Below are 12838 nucleotides of genomic sequence, written 5' to 3' on the forward strand. Positions count from 1 at the left end.
AGCCCTCATCTGAATGAATAAAATCAGACCAGTGGAGACAACACTTGTAACCCTGAATGAGATTCCAGATGTTAAAAAAAATTCCACACTTCTGAGTGGTATCAGCAAAGAGTGGTGCATAAAAAATGATGGTGGCTTTTGAATAAATGTAATCTTTAGAAAATGCAAAAGCATTCAGATAGCATGCAGAGCTGAATAAAAGAATAAATGTCTGTTTTGATCTTCAGCTATTCATCTGGAAGGAGACAAACAGATTGTAATCTACCAAGATGACCTTGAAGGTATGTTCGTAATTAGTGCCTCTGTACCTCTGCTCCCCTGCTGCCATTTATTTAGGATTTTCTTGCCCCTGGTTGTCTCTCAGTTTTCCTCCGCTTGTCTTTGTGTGTTTCCCACCCAATGAACTCTCATTCCTCTTGCGTATTTAATGCAGAGCTAAATATATGCACCTGTACACACATAGACAATAATCTTGGGGGATGAAAGCAGAAGAACCCAGCCTCTTGCAACGCTGCAGCTCTGAATATTGAAGGAAGTAGGTTGCTGTTGCCCTGTGTACGTGAGCAGCTGCTGCACTATCAGGCTACATCTGTGCCACCACTTCCACCATCATGGTTGCCCTCAAAGGATCATGGGAACTAAAGTTTGTTGTGGTGCTAAGTATTCATTTCCCAGCCCCACATGGACTATAATTCCAGGCTGTTAGAATAGTTGAAGTCTGTCGAATCAGTGTCAGTATCCCTTCACAGAGCAGATGTACGGAAAGATGGACCAGTTTATTTCTACTCCATAAAACCAATCACATAAATGTGGGTAGCAGCACTGATAGATAAGGGGGGAGGGGAATCCAAGGGGTTAGAAATATGGGTTTTAATGAATTTTTGTGGGGGGGAGGAATCCTTCTTTCAGGGGCATGTTTCTAGTAGCAATTCTCAAATCCTAGGGAGCCTCAAATGACTGTAGCCCATTTCACTTCCAAATGTATTCACTTCTATTTCCACATTAATTTGTGTGATTTCTTTTTTAAAAACTGAATAATTACATACATACATATATAAACATATTTTTGAACACGTTTTCTCTCAAAATGCACATATCTAAATATTTTTTATCCCAACATATTTTTTTGAGCTAAAATTTTGCAATATTCAGAGAACTGTAAAATCCAGTGTATACCTATAATATGATCCACACACTAATCTGGGAGATACAGATCAGGCCAGTTTATACTGGATTTTACAAATCTTTAATTCCTCAAGTGTCCAAAGATACCAACTCCTTTCTGCTTCTTTGACTGTGGAGCCTACAGGCATAGAAAAAGTCTGGGACTGAACCATTGCAGTTCTCATTGGCATGACTGTTCTAAACTGAAGCAGGGTTTTCACAACAGGGATGCTAAAGGTCAGAGCACCTTCATGCACTCAAAGGAAACCATGGCCTGTGTGTCTTACAATTTTTAATAGGAGTCACTCTAGAAGTCTCCTCTCTGTGTGATGGAGTCTTTCTTCCTGTTGGATGTCTCAGGGGTTGGATTCCAAAAAGAAGCGGGAGCTATGGTCACAATGCTTTGCTTGTGTGCTCAAGACATCGATTCTATAAAACATATTTTGCTGCACTGTGCAAAATATGAGCAAGCCAGGGCTGCACTGATATTACCTTGCTGGTACCTTTCCTGGGAAAATCGGAGGTTCACTGTGTCAGGTTCCTATTGGAAGACCGGACAAACGTTAGAACATTAGCAGTGGCAAAGTTTATATCGGTGGTTGCAAGAAACAATGATTCCTATCTTTAAGTCTGAACAAAATGCTTGTTTAACCTGCAGGTAGGCTGTCTGAATTATGCATTGCTTTGTAACAATTTGTTGGGTCTCTGGACTGTAATAAAGATTGATTGATATGGTCACAATGAGGGGTGTGATATCTTTGCCCAGAAAAGCAAAGGGGCAAATGCAGTAGAAATGGGCAAACAGCCTTGGGTGTTTATCCTTTGGGCATTCCACCTGGGTGCCTCAAGGGGGCTGATTCTCTCTGCTGCCCATGACCCTATATTTTGGAAATTCAAAATATGCAATGCACCCTGAGTCCCTTTTCCCCATCTCCATCCCTGTGGATGCAGAGGCATGGAAACAGGAAATGTGATGATGTCACATCTTACCCTTTTCTTACTCAGTATTGCAGGAGAAAGATTGAGGAAGGGTTTACTATTTTTGGCAGCATTCAGTTATCTTCCCTAAATTCTAGTTGCACCCTTCAGGACAAGATAGGGAATGAGGTGGGAACAATATCAGACAATTTTGCTGAGTTAGAAGCATGGACTGGGCAAGCTAAGGCAGTGTGGGCAGTCACTCTGATCTCTCTCACCTCTCAGTTTTCCCAAATTAGGCAGTCTTGGATTGTTGCTTGATGGGAATTTGAGGACAAAGGTGATTGGAGACTCATTTCTCCATTCCTATACTGTATTTGTCATTGGTTCTCGTTATCATTCCTGGTGTAGAAGAGATATTTATTCCGTTACTCTGTGCTTTACCTGTACTGTTTTAAACTTAATTGCTGTGATCTTTCATGCGAATTTCCCTCCTTGCTCATTTTTCAGGGGCAGATGCTTTTTTGCTCCTGTCTTTGATCAGCTCTGTCTCACATCTGCATAAAGCATGAAGACTTTATCAAGCCATTTAGTACAGCAGATTAAAGTGATTCAAACGTGATCAAAGTAGAACAAAGATCTTGTGAGACGAATACACATGGATTTTTTTTTGGTTCCCTCTTCAGATTTTTGTGGTGTTTTTTTTTTAACATTGCCTGTGAAAAATCAATCCTTCCCTTTTAATTGGCTTGCTTGGATGTCTTGAAATAGAAAAGAAGCAACTTTAATAAACTGTAAAGCTGATACTATAGCCCTTAATAGCCAAGCAATGCACTCTAGCGAGGGAGTTCAGGAAGACAAGCTCTCAAATAAGCGCTGACCTGGGAGGTTAATCTGGCATTTAACACTTACTGAGTTTATTGCTCCTCTAGGCGATGTTAAGATTCCAGGACCTCCCACCAACGTACACGCTTCAGAAACCAGCAAAACATATGTCGTACTCAGCTGGGATCCACCTGTTCCCCGTGGCAAAGAGCCATTATCATATTTCATTGAGAAGGTACTGTGCCGTATAGTTGCGTTCAGCTGTAAGGCATTTCATGGCCACCTACCCTTTCATTTCAGATAGTTTCCCTGGTTTCAGCAAGCAAAACTATAGAATTAGCAAACCAGTCTAGGCAAGAGGAAGATGAAAAAGACCAGAAAAATATAATGTTTTGTCACTTTGATTTTTTTTTATCGTGGCCAACAGAAAAACACAATGCATTCAAAATAAAGTGCTCTTTCAGGGCTTGGTTAGCCTCGTCTAGATTGAGAACAAGTGAGAGTTGTATTTGATGTACCACTGAGAAACAGTGAAAGCTTTGCCTTCCTGTTAGAAAGAGTTTGTGAGGATGGAAAGTGCCTTGACTAACCACTTGCCCTGAGTGTTTCTGCTTCCCAAAGGAAAATCCGCCAATTCCTTTTCTTGGCAAGGTTTGGTGCCTGCTTTCCTATTTTCAGTGAACATAAAGGTAAATGGAACCCTGACCATTAGGTCCAGTCATGACTTACTCTGGGGTTGCGGCACTCATCTTGCTTTATTGGCCGAGGGAGCCGGCGTACAGCTTCTGGGTCATGTGGCCAGCATGACTAAGCCGCTTCTGGCAAACCAGAGGAGTGCACGGAAACACCATTTACCTTCCCACCAGAGCAGTACCTATTTATCTACTTGCACTTTGACATGCTTTCGAACTGCTAGGTTGGCAGGAGCAGGGACCAAGCAACGGGAGCTCACCCCGTCGCGGGGATTTGAACTGCCGACCTTCTGATCAGCAAGGCCTAGGCTCTGTGGTTTAACCCACAGCGCCACCCGCGTCCCTTTTTTCAGTGAACATACTCAGGAGAAAAGAGAATCCCCTTATGGCACAATACGGAGTGCAATAGGAAAAAACCAGTTCAGGTGACTAGCAACGCAAGCTTTTATATATATATTTACTCAGAAGTAATCTCTATTGAGTTCAGTGGGGCTTACTTCAAGGGATGTGCATAAACCTACTTAATTCTTAATAATCACAAGGACAGTAAAACAGTAGCAATACCACCGTTATCAGGACTGAGCAATGCTCACAAAGTAGTTCATTCTCGGATTGCTGCAAACAATTTCCAGACTCTGGGAAACAATAATCCTGTTTGAGGAGCAGCTGTTTTAAGATGATTATTATTATTCACACACACACACACACACACACACACACATGCACGCACATGCAAACAAAATCTCTCTGCTTTTATAATTCCCTTATTGATGACAGACTTCAAACAGACAAGCTCCTGCAAGGTAAAAGAAAAGGCTCACGTTACATTCTATTTGGCATGAATCCATGCTTAGTGATCCTATATTAGACAGATAACGAAGGGGATAGTTGGCAGCTGACTATCTGGAAACAATAAGGATTTGTGCCGACGGTTTAGCGATCTAAGCACTTCAAGGGCCTTTTTCTACAACCTTTACACAGTAGTGATAATCACACTCATTTATTTATTTTCGAATAGTCCGTGGTTGGCAGTGGAAGCTGGCAGAGGGTCAACGCTCAAGTGGCTGTGAGATCTCCCCGCTACGCAGTGTTTGACCTTGCTGAAGGGAAGTCATATGTTTTCCGAGTTTTGTCAGCCAACAAGCATGGGATCAGTGATCCTTCTGAAATAACTCCTCCTATTCAAGCACAAGAGGCCATTGGTAAGTCGGTTTTAAAACGTGAACAAAAAGTGATATTGGGGTGGTTGGCGCTGAAGAGTAGACTGTTCTGCTAGCAAGTTCAAGAATGTGCATAGCATGTACCGTATTTTTCGCACCATAGGACACACCGGACAATAGGACGCACTTTGTTTTAGAGGGGGGAGAACAAGAAAAAAAAATTTCTCCCCCTCTCTGCCCAGCGCCCCTTCAGCGAAGTGGCAGGAGGCGCTGCACAGAGAGGGGGAGAACTTTCCCCCTCTTGTTTTCCTGCTCTAAAACAAGGTGCCGTTTAAGGTGCCTTCAGGCGGCTACCTTGGAAGCCTGGAGAGCGAGAGGGGTCGGCGTGCACAGACCCCTCTCGCTCTCCAGGCTTCAGGTTCCTTTCGACCTGCTCTTTGGGGCTGGCGGGGGGAAGCCCACCACCAGCCCCAAAGAGCAGGTCAGGGAGCAGCTGAAAAGCGCAGCAGAGAGGCTCCTGCCATAGCCGTGCGCCACCTCTCCAGCCGGGAGAGGGTCGCGGGGCTATGGCGTCTTCGCTCCATAGGACGCACACACATTTCCCCTTCATTCTTGAAGGGGAAAAAGTGCGTCCTATAGAGCGAAAAATACGGTATATGGCAAAATTTAAAAGGTGATTGTGAATCTGTGAGGCAACTCATCATTCTCCCAACCAAAATCCATAGTCAAGCCCATGGACCGGATAATGCCTAGCAACTAGAGCTCTTCGAATTATATTCTTCTGATAAGACATAGAAATTGAGGTCTGACTTCTCTCTTATAGTCACACACACACACACACACACACACACACACACACACACAGCGAGCGAGAGAGAGAGAGATGTCCTTCTATCTCACCTTCCTACCTTTTAAAGAGGAGTTATACAACAATTTAATCAGCATTGCTGTTTTTAGCACTTGTATATTTGTATCGGTGTTTCTGTCTACCAAACTAGAGTAAAATCGTTGTAATGCTAGTGGGGCAGGATTCAGCTACAGTTAAGCCCAGTTAAAGTTTCAAGGGAAAAGAAATAAGCACATGATTTATGATGAGTGAATTCTGCTTATCTCTATTTTCAACCAAGTCAGGAGAACAGTATGATGTTGGGGTTTCAACTATGGTTTTCTTATTGAATCTTTGTTTTATTTAGGCAGCGTTAGCTATCTTGTGTTCCTGATTGCAGGAAGTGCCTGATATAAAAAATAAACAAATGCATAAACATGAGAAAACTCCTAAATTTTCCATCCAACACAGCCTTTATGGGATGAAAACACATTCCCACAATGTGGCTTAGGTTCTGTGGGTCAAGTGAAGGCAGCTTCGGTGATGGTTGAGACAGCAGATTGGCACCAGATTGATGGGAGCTACTACTCAGGAGGAGGGACCTGTTGCTGTGGTGCAGTTCCTTTCCTCTCAGTCTTCCCCATGTAGGAGCAGAGCCAGCTTCCCTTCCCACTCAAAACAGTAGACAAATGTATTACATTTCCCCATAAATATATATGCCTAGTTGGTGTGTGCCAGTCATCGGATACATACACCATCCTGTGTATATACTCTCTTAGTTAAAGGTAAAGGTTAAGGTAAAGGTAAAGGGACCCCTGACCATTAGGTCCAGTAGCGGACAACTCTGTGGTTGCGACGCTCATCTCGCTATATTGGCCGAGGGAGCTGGTGTACAGCTTCATGGTCATGTGGCCAACATGACTAAGCCGCTTCTGGCGAACCACAGCAGTGCACAGAAACGCCGTTTACCTTCCTGCCGGAGCGGTACCTATTTATCTACTTGCACTTTGTGCTTTTGAACTGCTAGGTTGGCAACTGAGCAACGGGAGCTCACCCTGTTGCGGGGATTCAAACCGCCAACCTTCTAATCGGCAAGCCCTAGGCTCTGTGGTTTAACCCACAGCACCACCCACGTCCACTCTCTTAGTTTCTCAGATAAAGCAATTGTCCATATATTCTGTTTCCATTGTGTGATGTGTAGGGGATCTAGTCATTTCCCATTTTGTTACAAGCAATTGTGCTACAACCAAAAGAAAAGTAACAAGTTCCTTGTGTCATAATTTAAGCTGGGTATCTTTGAAGTTTGTTAATAAACCTAGGTATGGATTACATTGTACATCCTGTTTTGAGATGTTGCTTATTTCTGTAAATACCTTTCCCCATGAATAACTTTAAAGGTCACATTTACATGCTATATGCCTTTGAGACGTACCTGGTTTTTTTGATCTTGGAAGTTCCTGGGCCAATTGATTGCTCAGGAGCCAAGATGTTCTTCTGCAAATGAGTTTCCCATTTTAAAAAGTTCTAGTGAAGTACAGCAATCAAAGATAATTCCATTGGGGTTAGGGGTTTATAGTAATCAACTTCTGAGCATTTGTCAACAGTGGCTGCTGGGTTTGATCACCCACTCTGATTAGCAAAGACTGCATAGGCACAAAATTAGCATGTAAACACAACATAGGTCACTTCCAGACAGCCTGTTTATTGAGCATTTATCCTAATTTGCTCATGGAGAGATTAGACTACACAGGCTACTTAATGAACATTCATCCTGATCCTTTTTTGTAGGAAATTAGACCACAGTTTGTCAAGCAAGTGCTACCCCACACTATTCAATGCATTTCCCCATTACTTTCCTTACTGCAAAAAGTCTAACATTTTGGGGAAGCAGGTTTGTTTTGAAAGAGCACCAAATCTTCTTTAATTGTGCAGCCTGAATTTCCTGGTATGTGATTGAATCCCATCCAAAACAGAGAGTCTGTAAGCATCCTTTGTCTCATTTTGAATTCCAAGAACAGTACAAATTCTAGGACAAAGAATCTCTCTTTGGAACACATATAGGCATTATAAGCTGAGAGGGTATCTTGAACACATTATTTCCAGACATTGGCATCATCACACTTTCCCATTAAAATTGCTAGGACTGAAAAGTGCTTAGCTTTGGGCTGTATTGCATTGGTATTGTGCTGGTTCAGCAACTGGGATATTGTGTGCTAAGTAGTTATTTGTTGGTGCACCAAGAGGTGGCGGGTAAGATGGCTATATGTTGATATGCAAATAGTTACAAATGAAACCTTCTCTTCTTGTGGCACAGTTGTTCCTTCTGCTCCGGGACGTATAGTGGCAACAAGAAACACAAAAACCTCTGTTGTTGTCCAGTGGGACAAGCCAAAACATGAAGAAGACCTGTTTGGCTACTACATTGACTGTTCTGTGGCAGGATCGAATCACTGGGAACCTTGTAACCATAAGCCCATAGGCTATAACAGGTAAAGGGAATTGTGATGGTTTGATTTATTACCTTTCTTTTCCTTTAAAAAAAAAATCTGCCCTTTGGTCAAACAGCTTCAGAGCCTTACATGAATTTTGGATGGACATTGACTAGGTTCAGAGCTTCTTAGCTTCAGCTACCTTCAAATTACAGTGGTTAAGTACTTAGTTCGTTCCGGAGGTCTGCTCTTAACCTGAAACTGTTCTTAACTTGAAGCACCACTTTAGCTAATGGGGGTCTCCTGCTGCAGCCGCGCCGCCGGAGTACGATTTCTGTTCTCATCCTGAAGCAAAGTTCTTAGCCCAAGGTACTATTTCTGGGTTAGTGGAGTATGTAACCTGAAGCGTATGTAACCCAAGGTACCACTGTATTCTCTAGATACCAAACTCTTCATTTCCCCATTAATTTGATGCTTAATAACATAAGTGCTTTTTCTGGGAGTACTCAAGCACCATTTTTCAAGAAGAAAAGCACTGAATATACCATACAAGTGGTTATTGTTGTAATTATTGTTACTTAACTGCATTTATTGCCTCCTTTTAACCATTAGGCCCTAGGGCATATAATATTAATACCTCAAGTGCCAAAAGCAAAGAGATCTGTCTTTGGCATATGATGGAAACTTTGGAATGAAGGTGCCAAATGCACCATGTGAGGATGGGAATTCCACAATTTAAGGGCTGCCACAGAGAATGCCCTCTCCTGGTCCACCGGCCCCTGAACCTCTGAGGGCACAGGAACTATGAAGAGGGCTAGAATCAAATGTGTACATCTTTCCCAACTCGTTTGAAGGGAGATGTTGCAGAAATTATATTCAACAATGCGTCAAATTTGCTCACATAGAACATACTTTTGATGAGAGCCAGTGTGGTGTGGTGGTTAAGAGCAGTAGACTAGTAATCTGGTGAACCGGGTTCACGTCTCCGCTCCTCCACATGCAGCTGCTGGGTGACCTCGGGCTAGTCACACTTCTCTGAAGTCTCTCAGCCCCACTCACCTCACAGAGTGTTTGTTGTGGGGGAGGAAAGGAAAGGAGAATGGTAGCCGCTTTGAGATTCCTTCAGGTAGTGATAAAGTGGGATATCAGATCCAAATATAGGTCAGGAATTCTCATTATGTAATATAGTCCACGTATACATCTTTCTATTCAATCCCTGTAACAGCCTCCATCCCCATTTCTTTCAGATTTGCTGTGCATGGCTTAGCAACAGGAGAGAAATACGTCTTTCGTGTGAAGGCTGCAAATGCAGTGGGAATGAGTGAAAATTCTCAGGAGTCTGAACCTATAACAGTACAAGCAGCCCTCAGTAAGTGATGTTTTGTAATAATCCAGATTCAGTAACAGCAACAAAAACACACTGATAACTCTTTTGTACTCACAAGTGTCACAGGGCTGGCATATGTGTTACCTGATTCAAGCGGTGAGCCATTTCCCTGCAGTGACTCTGTCATGTGCTGTATAACATGTAGCACACTGCTTCATGTCCCAATAGCATGGGACTGTTTCACATTATCAGAAGTTTCCCTGTGAGGAATGGCATGGCACATTCCAGTAGGATGTGGGGAGTCACAGCAATATAGGACAACCCTTGTTAGCTTGGCTCATTAAAGGAATTTAGTTGCTGAAGAAGAAGGGTAAGGGTAAAGGTAAAGGTACCCCTGACCGTGAGGTCCAGTTGCCAACAACTCTGGGTTTGCACGCTCATCTCACTCTATAGGGCGAGGGAGGCGGCGTTTGTCCACAGACAGTTTCTGGGTCATGTGGCCAGCATGACTAAGCTGCTTTGGGCGAACCAGAGCAGCACACGGAAACGCCATTTACCTTCCCACCAGAGTGGTACCTATTTATCTACTTGCACTTTGACCTGCTTTCGAACTGCTAGGTGGGCAGGAGCTGGGACTGAACAACGGGAGCTCACCCCGTCACAGGGATTCAAACTGCCAACCTTCCAATTGGCAAGCCCTAGGCTCAGTGGTTTAGTCCACGGCACCACCTGCATTCTGAACAATCTAATCTTTGGGGTCTTTAGGACATTAGGAAGATGATTAACTTAGCTGTTTTATGTTAATGCTGTTGCAAGGGAACATGGAAGAGCATTACTGAGGGATGATGGGAAATAATGCCTTAGTTAAGCCTTTCTTTACCTATAATGTGTTTAAGGTAGACCCCAGTGAGCACTATGAGACTTGCTTCTGAGTAGACATGCATAGGATTATGTATATTCTTAAATTTGTTAGCTGAGTCTAAAACCATTATTTCACCATAACGTAACTGATAGGTAGAAAAGAAGCAATTTGGTATTATGCGAGATGTTCAATTTGGACGTTGTTATAATGTTTCATGCTCTTGATTTCTTTAAGCCTGCCCCTCCTTTCCTTATGGTCTCACACTTCTCAACTGTGATGGCCACTCAATGACCATTGGCTGGAAGCTTCCACGATTCAGTGGTGGGTCAAATATTCTGGGTTATTACATAGACAAACGAGAGCTACATCATCACAACTGGCATGAAGTCAACTCTTCTCTTATTAAAGAGAGGATTTATACGGTCAGTATTGCTTTCAAACTTTGGTATTTAGACTTAATATCACTTTATTTTTAAGATGTAATTTTGACTGTGATGAAACCATTCCAAAATATGGCCTGGAAGAGAAGAAACAGTAGCACATATTGTCTGTATGGGCACGTTGTGCAGTTGCATGCAGTGAATAAGATGATGATGATGATGATGATGATAATGATAATGATAATGATAATAATAACAATAACAATAATAATACATTTTTTATTATTTATACCCCACCCATCTGGCTGGGTTTTCCCTCCCTTCCTCTTGCACTGAGACAATGCTTCTATAGTGGTCTATTCATGCTGGCATAAAGGAAAAGACAAGTTCAGAACAGGGTGAGACTGTGATGCTGTTTGCACATACAGTGGTACCTTGGGTTACAAACGCTTCAGGTTACAGACGCTTCAGTTTACAGACTCCACTGACCCAGAAATAGTACCTTGGGTTAAGAACTTTGCTTCAGGATGAGAACAGAAATCGTGTGGTGGCGGTGTGGCGGCAGCGGGAGGCCCCATTAGCTAAAGTGGTACCTCAGGTTAAGAACAGTTTCAGGTTAAGAATGGACCTCCAGAACGAATTAAGTTCTTAACCTGAGGTATCACTGTAACAGTAAGCCATAGTCAGAAATAAACCATGGTTTACCATGAACAAACAGTGTGCTGGTGCATGCCTGTCAATAACTTCTGTCCCGCTTCATCCTGCCTGCTTTCAGGAGAAACACAAGCAAAAGTCTTGCCTTAGTGGTACATGCCAACTAGAGTCTGTTTTACTCCAAACAACCACCAGCATGAGCTAGGATCTGCTCATGACTAATTGCTCATGTTGGTTTGGGAGAAACAAACTGCAAGTGTTGGTTTGCATGTATAGATAAGCCTAGCCTTGTGCTTTGTTTCTCCTGGGAGTCAGAAGACAGGATGCAACAATTGACCAGCATGTTTGAGCTGTGGTTGATTTCTAGCTACATCTTACTGTTACTTGTTGCTGATTGATGAATGATTCTGGACAGTAGCTTATTTCATCTGTTATCTATTGCCAACAAAATCACATGTTATAAAAAGACAGCCATTAAAAGTCCCACAGGACAGTTTCCCATTAGAAATTTTATTTTAAACAGACCAGCCATTGCTTCTCTTTTGGAACCTGTCCATATTTAAATAGCTAAAGAGCTCTCCTCCCAATTTTTTCATTTTAAATTAACTTGGTTATTTAGCTTAAAGCACTACGGAAGTTAACTCCAAATAAATGAGAAGATTTTGAATGTCTTACTTCTATTAAGAATATTACCCATGTTAAATTTGTTTTTAATGTCAACTTTTCTGCAAAGGTAGAGGATTTGACAGAAAACGCCTACTATGAATTCAAAATTGCTGCCGCAAATATCGCCGGCATAGGGCAGGCATCTGAACCCAGCGAGCATTTCAAATGTGAGGCTTGGACAATGCCAGAACCTGGTAAGTAGTTTGGCCATTCATAAAGGGAATGCATTTTTGAAAATGAGTGACCGTTCAAACGTTATCACTTGACAATGGCAGTCGTAATTTAATATGTTTGAGTTTTAAGTACAGTACTCCAGTTTATCATAAGAAGAGGTTTTCACAGTTTATCAGGGGAAAGCAATGCAAGGCCTGTGGGAGCCAGCGTGGTGTAGTGGTTAAGAGCGGTGGACTCGTAATCTGGAGAACCGGGTTCGATTCCCGGCTCCTCCACATGCAGCTGCTGTGTGACCTTGGGCCAGTCACACTTCTTTGAAGTCTCTCAGCCCCACTCAGCTCACAGAGTGTTTGTTGTGAGGGAGGAAGGGAAAGGAGATTGTTAGCCGCTTTGAGACTCCTTAGGGTAGTGATAAAGCGGGATATCAAATCCAAACTCCTCCTCCTCTTCTTCTTCTTCTTCTTCTTCTTCTTCTTCTTCTTCTTCTTCTTCTTCTGGCTGTTAACAGCCAATCATGACTCCATTCCCTTCCAGGCGTGCCAGATTTTGCCCCACATTGAGGGTACCTGGTGTGTGGGTGTGTGCGATGTCACGCCTCGGTCCAGTATACCTGAAGGAGCCTCTCCACCTCCATCGTTCTGCCCGGACACTGAGGTCCAGCACCCAGGGCCTTCTAGCAGTTCCCTTGCTGCGAGAAGCCAAGTTACAGGGAACCAGGCAGAGGGCCTTCTCAGTAGTGGCACCCTCCCTGTGGAACGCCC

General features: G+C 43.0%; 1 protein-coding gene across 1 annotated transcript in view; it reads left to right on the forward strand.

Moving 5' to 3' along the window:
* Positions 1-12838, forward strand: part of MYOM2 (myomesin 2) — an 83759-nt gene that overhangs the window by 37142 nt on the left and 33779 nt on the right. The window contains exons 13-19 of the mRNA XM_082215397.1: positions 228-281; positions 3015-3142; positions 4618-4801; positions 7900-8074; positions 9262-9383; positions 10438-10625; positions 11971-12097. Of these exons, the coding sequence (XP_082071523.1) occupies positions 228-281; positions 3015-3142; positions 4618-4801; positions 7900-8074; positions 9262-9383; positions 10438-10625; positions 11971-12097 (978 nt within the window). The remainder of the gene's footprint in view (positions 1-227; positions 282-3014; positions 3143-4617; positions 4802-7899; positions 8075-9261; positions 9384-10437; positions 10626-11970; positions 12098-12838) is intronic.

This window comes from Podarcis vaucheri, assembly GCF_965113315.1.
Source record: "Podarcis vaucheri genome assembly, chromosome: 3".
NCBI lineage: Eukaryota > Metazoa > Chordata > Lepidosauria > Squamata > Lacertidae > Podarcis > Podarcis vaucheri.